At 40.5% G+C, this 12,217-nt stretch overlaps 1 protein-coding gene across 2 annotated transcripts in view; it reads right to left on the reverse strand.

The window, feature by feature from the left end:
* STK32B (serine/threonine kinase 32B) overlaps window positions 1-12,217 on the reverse strand; it is a 144,128-nt gene that overhangs the window by 41,450 nt on the left and 90,461 nt on the right. Inside the window, exon 4 of one of the 2 annotated variants that reach the window (XM_075040903.1) lies at window positions 10,128-10,217. The exons of the other annotated variant lie outside the window; for it this stretch is intronic. Coding sequence (XP_074897004.1) covers window positions 10,128-10,217 — 90 coding nt within the window. The remainder of the gene's footprint in view (window positions 1-10,127; window positions 10,218-12,217) is intronic. 2 annotated transcript variants of the gene reach the window in all.

Consider the following 12,217-nt stretch of genomic DNA (forward strand, 5'->3'; position numbering starts at 1 on the left):
CAAGTTAATGTGGTTTTTTTCCAACTAATAATTTAAAATAAATCTTTTTCAGAGCTCTACCTTTTGATGCTTTTGTACCGTATCTTTCTAGCAATACCCCATCATTGCAGACTGTAGGAAGTAAATAAATGGTTATTTCTCTTTAAAATAAAACCATACTGGAGAACAACTAACAAAAAATTGAACATGAAAGCAAATCTGGTGGGTCTGCATCCATCCCAGAAGCAGTGGCTTACTGGGATATCCATACTCCTGTTCTGTGGGTTTAGCCATACTTGGACCTAATAGTTATGTGAAATAGAGAGTAATTTCTGACAAATCAATTAATATATATAACTACTCACTGCAATTGTCATAACAGTCAGATGATCTACAGTGTAAATGACATAGAAGATGCATCTCATATTGTATGCATATTTCCCTAAAGATCTGTAAAAAAAATAAACTACAAAACTGAAATATTACTTAACTGGTTGGTAAATATGTATGCCATTTGTGGAAGATTACCAGTATCTAACAATATGATTCATGAGCTTGAAATAAAAGAGAATATCAATATAAGTGCAAACAACACTGAACCCGATTTTCACTACTTTTTCCTACTGTAAACCAGCATTTTGTACATAGGAAAAAATACTTTTAAGTAGGGTTTCTAAAAATCTGCTAAGTATTCATAGGTATCTCTTGACTCCATAGTTAAACTGTAAGTGCTCCAGGTCTCTGAAATTTGGGCCATTTTAATTTGGTGCCCAACAGTGAGTTTGAAAATGCTGTCCATGATAAAATAGCCAATTTGAGGTCTCTCACTTGGAATGGTTGGCACAAAGAATAGCTATTATTATTTTTGATGGAGCATACTGGTTTAATCATAAAGATAATTCATCAGACTAAATCATAAGATGAAGAGCTTGGAGTCGCTCTGATATGAGTCCTAAATAACACAATGTGTCATTTCTTTTCTGATGAACTGATTTAAGTTTCACTTCCTTAGCAAGAAGCTAATCAAAGAGTGCCTGGTGTACTTGCCTACCACTACCCGGGAGACTGCCAAGTGTTGATTAAGAAGCTTACAGAGCTAATACTTACTTTGAAGCATCGCTGACTTCCATAGGCTGCTTTGAAACTTTGTAAAATTGGTGTGAGAAGGAAAGTGAAGTGAGATGAATGCATTAGACCCTTCTTCAAGCGGCCTTTACTACATACTAACAAATCAGTATATTTAAGGAATAACTTGCAAGTGAGTCTTGCAAGATCAATTAGCTGTAAGCAGCTGATTGTCCATGCACAGCTAAATGTTGCCAATGAGACCTGGTCATAAATTCCTACAAAATGCCCTGTGCCAGTGTTATTAACATGAAAAACTGAAAATAAAATAAAAAATAAACCCATAGTGGTTTGGCCTCAACTTTTTTGAATGATCAAGTTTGGGTGGGCATGCCTGAAACATTTCTCAAGAATGAAAACCCTGACGTTAGTCATCTAGTTGGCTAGCTAGAGCTCTCTGTAGTCTATTTGCAACTCAGAAGAGACCCTATGTGTCAGCAAGGGGAATCAGAGGTTTGTGGTGTATGGCAGAGGTTGCAAAGCAATACACTCTGCCGTAATCATCATAGTAAAACATACCTCAGTGGCACAGGTTTTACTGTAATGCCTGAGATTTCATAGATAAGAAAATAGATTCCAGTGTCATTAACTGAGGTTCAGCATGATATCATGCTGCCAGATATCACTCTCCTTCCTCATGTTAGTCCCTGATCTTGAAAAAAAAAAAAAAAAAAAAAAAAAAAGGATATATACACATATATACAATGCACACAGCATAAACAATATTTTGATTGACTAGCACAGGATAAGCTGTTAAAAGCTTAGAACTTTCCAAATTTTAAACGTGTGAATGACTTGATGTATGTAACACATTCATATTTTCACCTTGCTGAATCACGCTTAATGGATGACAGATGGAGTTGAATACAAAATGAACTTGATTTTTGAAATAATATTCCAAGAACCTTGGGCTGAGACAGTTCAGTGACATATTAATTGCTTTCTCAGCATTGTGAAGAGAAAACATTAATTTTCACTTTCCTCTGAAAAGTAAATTCAGAGGTCAGTAATTCTTCTAGGTCATGGTTTAAATGGAAAACAGAAATCAAACTACAGTGATGACAAGTGATCTTCTATTTAGAGTAGAAGCTGTTTTAAGAGCAAAATTGAAGAAAACAACTTCCCTCTTCCTGAATATAAACATGGACTTGGTAACCTATCAATTTACCTCCTAGTGTTTACTTTCTCATGTGCTGAAAGGGTTTAAATTATAACGGACAGCTTTCTGACTCAGAGCTTGAGACTAGTCAACTGCTAAATTCTATTGTATAAGGCAAAGTGCTGCTTAAAGCCTGACCATGCTGGGCCAGCAATTTTCTAGTGTGGGGTCCAGACTTTTTACAGCAGTGTAACTGATTTTGTACTATTATTCACATTATACACCTCAGTAGTTTTAATATTCATATCTAATGCAATTATTCAATCAAAGTAAATATTTTAGCTGCCATTACCTGAACACAGATACTGCATTTAGAACGCTTTATTAGTTAGCCATATGGCTATACAACCTCTCCTGCCCTTACTCAGAGTGCTGTCCTCATAAAACCCTCTGCATTACTCAGCCACTGAGCAGAACCCACTTCTTGCTCTTGCGTTTGCACAGAGAAGCTCTTACTGGTTGAACATCTGGATCAACCTCAGAGAAACAACCTCAAGTTGCTAGCCCCATTGAAAGAAAGCCCAGCAGCAATGAACGTGTCATGGTCTCCTGCTACTAAGTATGAAATTATACAGAAGCACCTTCCTTACTCCATCCAAAAGCTCACAGTGGCTGCAATGCCAGTTTTTTTAGCAACTTGTTGAAGGGATTGTGTCCAAAAATATCCATTTACTATTTGGAAGATTGGCCCAGTGTATGGACAGCAGCCATTCTCCCCTTGTGCTGAAATTAACTGGTCTGGATAACCAGGGATTCACAGGACAGACTGCGTACCTGACACACCAGAAGGACTATTCCGTACTCTTGCCTCACACACTCCTACCAGGTTAGCAAATGTCTTAGCATCAGTTTATGCGTGCAAAAACCTGGGGGAGTTGTGTGGCTTGGCCGAAGAAGGGGAGTTACGGAGGGGGCAGAAACGCCCGGCTGGGTCGCTGGCAGCCCCTGCCTGCTGCCCCGTCCGCCACCGCGGCTGCAGGGCTCTTCCCCCGCGGGTCTGCCTGCAGAGCTCCACAGCGGATCAGGCTCTTTCGGGCAGGTTCAAAACAAACAAACAAACTAAAAGCTCAAACCAAACTACCACTTGAACTCCGTGTGGGGTTTTTTTTGACTGAAATAGTCAAAGAAATGATTATGTTAGCAGTTTTGCTGGAAGATCTCAAAGGGTGGTAGCAGGTCAGAAAGCACAGAGAGGTGAAAAGCAGCTGGAGACAGTAACTTCTTGCCTGATCTCCTGAGGTTTTTCAGCTGCTTGTGTGCCTACTTACTTATTAATGTCAGAGCAGAACCAAAACCTGAATACCCACTCACAGCTCAGTGCTTAATCCCCTCAGATGCAGTACTCCTAGTGCAAGCTGAAAACCCCATCAGTACGGTGAGTATTTATTTCAGCATCTCAAAGCCTCACATGTCCACACTCGGTTCTTGCTTATCAGAACAAACACAAGCCTCCCAGCTCATCCTGGCATCGTGATATTTCCCTGGGATCCAAAGGGCAAGTAGCAACATCACCAGTGAAACTCTGTAGATGGGCAGTCAAAGCCTCGGTAGGAAAAGGGTGGGATTTTTAAAAAACTAAACACTACCTTAACTGCACTCAAAAAGCAACAAGTTGCAAAAAGCAACGAGCTGCAAAACACTATTTAATTTCAGAGCGCTCTTTAGTATGAGCACAAGGAAAACCAAGGTTGAACACCTTTGAAAACTCAACTCCAAATTTGCCCCTGCCATATTGTAACTACCTCAGGGAAAATTTAACCCTACAGGATATTTTTACTTTGCCTGTAAGGTTGATATTGGGACATCCACTAGCTTTCCCCTGACTCCAATAGTATTCCCACACAGTATTAATTAATAAATATGGATGACTCATACATCTTAGAAGTTCAGTGGACCTCTGTAAATCCACACTCCTCTGGTAATCACAGGCGTACAGCCATTCTTCACCGCGACAGCAACCTATGAAAGCAGCTGTGAAAATCTGAGATAACAAGCCTGTAGGATAGGAAGGGGGTAGCTGAAACATTTCATGTAATTTACAGCTGATTTTATTGGCTTTGGATTTTTCTCAGGTGTATTGCTATCGTAAAATGTATTTTATTGGTTTGATTTGAAGTAAAGTCACGATGCATTATTTAGATAGCTTCAGCCTCTGCTGAAGAAAACCACGAAGCCTCTACCTAACTCCCCTAACCCTCCTACCACAAGAAATCGAAAAAATACCCAAACAAACCCTAACCTCCCCAAATTTATAGCCTGTGAATGGAATGTCTTTGCAACACTCATAAATAATATACAGATGTATAGAAATTGATCATTCAAAAAGGAAACATTTCAGTGAGTAAAAAGCATGTGCCATAGGACTCAAATACATCTAAATTATGCCAGAATGAGGAATAAACAAAAGGCAATATCTGTAATGTTTTCTAGCTATATTTTAGTATTTAATATTTTGTTTAGTAGCTGACCAACCTGTTGCAGGGGGAGAGGGCCATTACTGCAAACGGGTGCCCAGCACAGAGCACATTCTCTGACAAGCATATTTCTTGCAGCCTGTATGAGGGGCTGATATAAGAAACATCTCTTTTTTTCCACTCATAAAGATGGAACAGTATTGAAAACGACAAACACTTACACAGGGGCTTCCAGCCAGGCAAAGGCACGCTTTCTTTAAACACGAGAGACCTATTGAATAGCCTTCTGCAGGATGAAAGAGCCGCAGCTGAACATCCCAGGCACAGGCTGCGGCCAGGGAGCCTGTCCTGCCCCGCACTGGCTTTCCTGGTCCCCATCCCAGTGCAGAGCGGAGGGGGCTCCCCCACGAGCGCTCCTGTTGGTTTGTCGGCAGCAGGCATGCCTGCCAAAAGTCGGCTGGGTCTCAAAGGACGTTTTGCATTCCTTGCCGGCATAGGACGACAGCCTGAAAACCTATGAGTATTCAAAGGGCTGTTCCTACAATAAAGCCTTTGACAACACCCTCAATCACAGGTGCTGCAGAAAGTTTGAGCAGTGAATTTGTAATGATAAAATCAGGCACGGGTGACACACAAGTTCCCTAAACCAGCCTCAGGCACGCACTGTATTTCACAGCTGCAGCCGTCTGAACAGTACGAGACAGAAACTCTGAAGACCACCAAACACTAAAAAGTTGATTTCGCTTCAGTATTTCAGGCCAATGGCTTTGAGAAGTAAAACTGCAGAAGCAGCTGGAAGTAGCTTTTCTCACCAGGCTGTTGGCCTCGTTCCTTTCAGATTCACTGTTGTTCATGTTTTTGTTGCCTATGTGGGGCAGGTATTTCACTTGTCTGAATGAATCAGCTGGGAAGGGGGAACGCAGAGAAATTACCAGGGTTTCTGGAGAAACATTCAGGTTCAGACACATTGCATTCTGCATAACCATTTAATAAGTAGGGAAATAGGCAGGGAAAATTTCAGGCTGAGAAAGACTTAGGGGCAGAAAGGCTAATGTGAAGTGGGATTAAGCAAAGGCTGTGGGACCTGACTCACACCATGTTTAGCATTGCAAGATAGGTATCTTAATCAGAACAGCTAGTGAGTTTTTACAACACAGTATCAATTCACAGAGTTTTTTCCTGGATATCAGTTTTACGCAGTCATGCTACATGTGAGCAAATCGCTCCCCAGCAATTTCTCAGCCTATTTCAATCAGTTTTCAAATAGGAATGAAGGCTTTAGAAACAACATTTTTCTATTTATTTCCTTAAATTGGCCATAGGAAGAAGTGAGAAATCCTGTAAGTATCTCTTTTATGGGAAAGGCTGGAGGAGCCTTCGTATCTGAATGAACGTAACAGGATCCACGTGGGAGTAAGCCTTTATAAACCTCCAAGAGGGGGAGAGAGCTTTCGTCTCTATCACATACCTTCACCATCATGAAAACCAGCGTAGCGTAAGGCATGTCTTACAGGAACCACTAAGTTTCCTTGGTTCTGGTGCTCAGCAAGGACCCTGCTCGAAGGTGATTTTGTCTTGTTAAAGTGTGGTTTAAATTCCTGGTAATGAAAACTTATTGCCAACCATAAATCCAACCTTCCCACTTCTTTTTGTCTCACTGTCTAAATGGCTTAGGTGAAGCCACATGGAAAGGCTTCAATATAGCCATAAAGACAGAAATCATATGGACTTAAATAACTATCAGGAGCAACCCCAAAACTTCCTTAATTTGAGCACTGCAACAGAAAATTCTTTGTAGCATTTCACTAAAGTTATGATTCTTCATAAAATTAAATGTGTAAAATAAAAGAGGAAAGGAAGAGAAATCTTAGAAGAAAAAGCAGCACCAATAAGTGTCTGGCCATATCTGTCAAACTCAATATTTGAGGTTTGCTGAAGCTTTGCTACCCAAGCTGTGCCACAGAGAACCCTCACCCATCACTTTTCACCTGAAACAGGATTTTTACAGCTCTAAAAGCTTTCCTGCCTTCTTACAGCTCCAAATAAATGCAAGGATGACTCTTTTGACTCTTTCTGAGTAGCAAAGACAGAGCTTGTGGCTTTTGCAGTATTTTTGCATTTCCAAGAGGTGAGGAAGGCGCACTGGAGAGAAAGTAAGCTGGTGGATGGTCCGTAGTCTTTTCATAAAAGGAAAGAGCATTTTTCTTGTACTGTTTCTTCTTCTTGTGAGATTGTTGGATATGAGGGAGACCTGACGTGTGGGGAGGAGGCTTCAGGGGCAGGACAGCTCCATGAGCTGAGGTGAACCAAGACAACAGTTCATTAGCATGCAAAAGTAAATTCTTGTCCCCATCTCCCATCTTCCCCCTGCTCCAGGTCTATAGTTTACCTCCTTCCGTGGGTCAGCTTGGGCTTTCACAGGAACCCTCTAGGAGCTCATTTAGCTCCCTGGGAAGGCAAAAAGTCTCAGATGTCTATGGCACTCCAGACTTAGGGTAGAGAAATTATTTGCCATGATGTTAAGCTGAGGAGCGATTGCAAAACAATAAGGCTATAAAAGGACACAATCTATCCTGGCAATTAGTATCTTCCTACTAAAGACATGGACTTCAGCATTTTCTAGCAAATGGAGAATACCGTGGAAAGGGACATAAGTGAGTTTAAGCAGGGTGGACTGGACTTTAGCATTTCTGCATTAGATGAAGAATAAATAGAGGTTTTCTAAGATGAATCTCAGCATTTCCTTCCTTGTACCATTTCTTGGTAAATGTCAGCTACACAAAGAACAAGTTACTCCTCCTCATGGGGATGGATGGTTGGAATTCCAAAAGGACGGGGCCATTTTTCATAATTTTAACCATAAAATATCAAATCACGGTACCTAGCACTAGCAACAGATTTTTGTGCTTTCTGTTGTTAAAAGCTAGTTTTTTCCCTGTGAGAAAAGCCTGCCAATAGAGACCACTAATGAATGAAGAAGGTGGTGGTCCACCAATGTGTGCGGAAGGTCTGAAAGATGCTCCAAAGGACACTAAGTTTCCTGTTAACTCTCAGCAAAATATTTGAAGAATACTCACATACATTTTTATACAGCTGTTTTAACTAATCTGCTTCTGATCATTAGCTGCCAGATGATCCCTTCATTACACACATTCAGACTATGACAGACAAATGCTAAGAGGTAACTCCCCCCTAAGCAAGTATTCAGCTTTTTTCTGCTTTCCTAATAATTATGCTTTCTAATGTAATAACTGTGCAACTGCTTCAAGATTAAAAATGTAAGGCCATCAAAACAGTTATTTAATTGGCTCCCAAATTAAATGTCAGAAAAGGCTCTATTGGTAGTCTGCTGTCATCATCACAATTAAATATGGAAAATGTCTATTCTGAACTTGTTTGAGCTCCTGCAAAATGGCTGTTCTTCAAGGGTTTTTTTGAATAATGTGTGTAATAAGAATTTGCACATCTAATGACAATGGCTACTAGAAGATTCTAAGTAGCTATTTAAGCAGAATGTGTGAGCTCTGAGAAATAAGCTTCTCACAGAAATGCAAAACTACCATATAAAAAATGTTGGAATCTTTTAACATTTCAGAAGGGCACTTCTGTGAATGCAATTAGTTTCACATGTCAGTTGTACAGCTATTTGTCTGTATGTGTTGAGGGGAGGCCAAATTACTTGTAGACAAAAGAATGCTTTTTTCATGAGTTTTTGTTGTTTTGTGGTTGTTGTTTGTTGTTTTTTTCATAAATAAATGTACCGCATATTGGCAAAAATGCTCAAGCAAGTTCTTTTTAAACTGAAGCTGTTGGTGTAAGTGAGGTTGCAGCATCCCCTCCCCTCTCTTTTCAGCACAGTGAATAGGGAACCTGTGGTGCAATATCAAACACTGGGGTACCGGCCCAGAGGGGAAGCTCCATATGCAGACTAGATCTCCTAGTGCTCTATAGCCCGTGCCCATGCAGTGTTGGCCATCTCGTCTAAGTAGAGACACTGAACCAGACACCCAGCTAAAGCTAACTAATACAAAACGCTGAGAAAATTTTAATCTAAACCCTCATTCCTCTGCATAACTTAAATGCATGAGTCAGGACTACATAAAATGTTTCTTGGTGTGTTTTGAGCACATTTATAAGAGTAAGATAACCAGTACCAGGTAGGTGCACTGGTCCTGAGCCCACGCAGCACAGTGTGGCCACACACATGCTGTTGTATCCTATTAACTGCCAGAACAGGACAGCTATGCACAAGCTGCTCAGGGGCAATAGACCGCAGCCCCTGCTAACTGTTGATTCATGACAAAATCACATCATATCTGAAAATAGGACTCTGCTCCTGTGCCTGCGACTGCTCTGACACAGTCTCATAGCTGGTACAGAAGCACCCTGCAGATGCCTGCCTGCTTCACGTGCAGGTTGCTACGGTGCTCTTTGTGCTCTAAAAAACGTGTTAATTCCTATTTCTCGGGCACATGCTTTTACTCCTATGCCCATACACAGAGGTGTGGTAATGCAGTGGTCTTTGGTTCCCCAAATAACATTTTCAGAATATGATCATTTGCCAATATTTTACCACTGTGTTAGATGTGTTCTGAGCATGTCTGCTAGAGAAAGTCTCTTGGAGACACACATATCTCTTAGTATGCTTTCCAGAACCCAAGTATGCTTTGTCTTAAGCCAGTCATCTCTTCAGGCAAAGACAATTCCATATACAGACAGAATTAAAACAGCAGATGTGTAGGAAGCCACAAATAAGACAAACCACGCATGTTCTTAGTCACAGAGCTATAGCCTAACATTGGTGGGACAAATGACCTTCAGGAGATGCCTTCCGTCTTTCAGCTCTAGGGGAAGTTTGACTTATTAACTTAGCCAAGATACTTAACTTTTAGACACATGAAGACAGGTGAACTGAATTTTGCTCTCCCAGCCTTCAATCTATGTATGCATTTAGAAATACATAACTAAAACATAAAATGCCCCTAAAAGCCACAGAGCAAGCACTTAAGTGGTTAGTTACATAGAACTCTATAATTTTAAACAGACATATTTTTTAGGAACTTGGCATAGCAAAGCAATTAAGGATGTGCCTAAATACCTTTAAATTGACATTACATGTTCTCTGCTAGATCATAGCCACAGTGGTGCAAATATAATCATGTATTCTTGTCTCCAGATGTGAGTGGTTGCAGGAAGTAACACAATTTAAATTCTCTTGAATTTGCTTCACAAAACCAAACAGAACCTGACTAGAAGCAGTGTAGAGACCAAGCTCCCGCCCAATCCCTCCATCTCCAATGTTTTCCATCGCTAACACATATAAACTGTCAAAAAAAGAAGTTGGTCACATTTATTGTATGCTTTTACAACTTAAAATCCTTTCAATATACCATTAGTCAACCTTAATGTGTAACTTTTCTTAAATTTTTTAAATGATCTTGAAAACTTACCCATATAGGGTTTTGTGCCAGCCATAGAAGAAGCTTTTTCTGAGCCTTTCACTATGGTTGCTATGTTAAAGTCAGTGATATGAACATGTCCTGCAATTACACAAAGTAAAAACAGGAGTTAAAATAGCACATAATAAAAATATTCCTCCCTTTGTTTAACATTTAAGTGATAATGGAAAGAAATTAAATTGGAAGGATTCATAACAATCCATAGAAACTTACTATTAAATGTTACTCATAACTAGAAAAATCATATTGGCAGCAAAGTGACGGAATGCTTTTCTTCTGTGGCTACATCCACTATCTGCTCACAGTGCTGGACTTTTTTTGGTGGTCATCCCTGAACCTTTTCCTGCCGTGAACATTAAGGACAGTAACTCTCTTCTCAGAGCAGTAACATGCAGGAGTAGCATACAAAGTTATGCGTGAAATGTCCCTCTCCTTATCTCCAGCCAGAGCCATCCCTCACAATGTCAGGTACTTGTGACACCTGTCTGCTATCTCATCCACTTCAGGTTACCATCAGCCCGGCTTTTTCTGAGTCTCCTCAGGGCAAAAGGGGAGTCGAGAAGAAAAAGTGTATCTTTATTGTACAATAACTAGAAAATTAAATCCACGGTAGCAGAAAAGTCTGTATGTAACAGCAGCAGGTCCCAAATGATTACTCATTTGACAGCGGGTTGCAAGATGAAAGATAAGTGACAGAAGTCAGCCTAGGGACTTGCTGCCTGACCAGCCAGACAGCTGATTTAAACTGAACTAATCAGGCTGGATGGCCCAAACCTGCTGTCATTACTTTTTTCCTGGGGTAGTTTACGATGAGCATAGGTTAAATTGCTCCACCACAGTGAAGCGATAGTTGTTAATCCTGGCTTGCCAATAGGGAGGTAAACTGAATATAAATCCAGCCTGAAAAACTGCAGACTTTTAATTTGATAAGTCTGCTGTTAGGTTTTACATCTCCGCTTAAGGACTAGTTTTGTATTGTGAAGTGATGCAGATATTATGCTTGCTGTGATTTTATCTGGCAATGCCATTGTGGAGGACAGAGTATAGGGAAAGGTACTCTTTTCCCTGGCTTAGCCCCGCACTCAGATGAGGATTAATACATCATGTGTTGAACTAGTCTTGAGTGACAGGTTCCTGTGATTTTATTTTTTTTTTTTGATCAAGATCTCAACCTCATTCAGTTCGCAGAATGGAGCAGGCTTTGGGCACGATGCAGTTATTAAGCGAGGGACGTTGTTATCATGTTTGCTGCCAAAGATGAAAAGAGTGTAACAAATGACTGATGTTGAACGTTACCGTGGTGTCTGATGGAGGAACAGCAGTCGCAACAAAAGATTAAGCTGCTCTGACAGTCTAACCTAGATCCAGCTATCCAGCTCAAAGTCCACAGGAAATTTATCTGCCAACCTCTAACAGGTCTGCAGCTATGCCTGTGTGAACTGAAATTCTCTGAGGCCCCTAATTTGGCCAGATCTGAGCTGGCTTTGAAGGGAAGAAGGAAGAAGGCACATCCCACTGCTAAACTTAAAGCTTTTTTTCCAAATGGGAGACACTGTAGAAGTGTTCAATGAAATGGTTTGCATGCTTTCTGCATTTTTCTCAAAAAAACTGCTTACATTTTATTGACAGTTTCTTCCTAAGTCACCCAGCCCAGGAAGACATCTGGACACAGCAGATAAAAACTGTGAGCAGATGAAAGCGATCACTTTATGAGGGGTGGGAGATGTTAGGCTGGCATAACAAGAATTAGTGTTTACAGCCCAGCCTGCTGTCAGGTTTCAAGGCGGTATTCCTCCTTCCTGGTGCCTGGAGCATAGCATGTTTGCAGTTTAGTTCTGCAATAATAAAGTACCATGGCAAAAAGCTTCTTGAAAATGATAATTGAACTACATACAGTCACATCATGGCAGTAGTTTTAAGCAATTCCATGTATGTCGTAGAATGAAAAGCTGCAAGGATCTCGGCAGACTAATACTTTCTCTTTTTTTGACAGATAAATATAAAGTTCTGTCATTTAAATTACAGCATTGTAAGTGATGCTCCCTATTAGAGTGCCAGCATGATAGCCTGTTGCAAAACAC

The sequence above is a fragment of the Buteo buteo genome, chromosome 1 (genome assembly GCF_964188355.1).
Source record: "Buteo buteo chromosome 1, bButBut1.hap1.1, whole genome shotgun sequence".
Classification (NCBI taxonomy): Eukaryota; Metazoa; Chordata; class Aves; order Accipitriformes; family Accipitridae; genus Buteo; species Buteo buteo.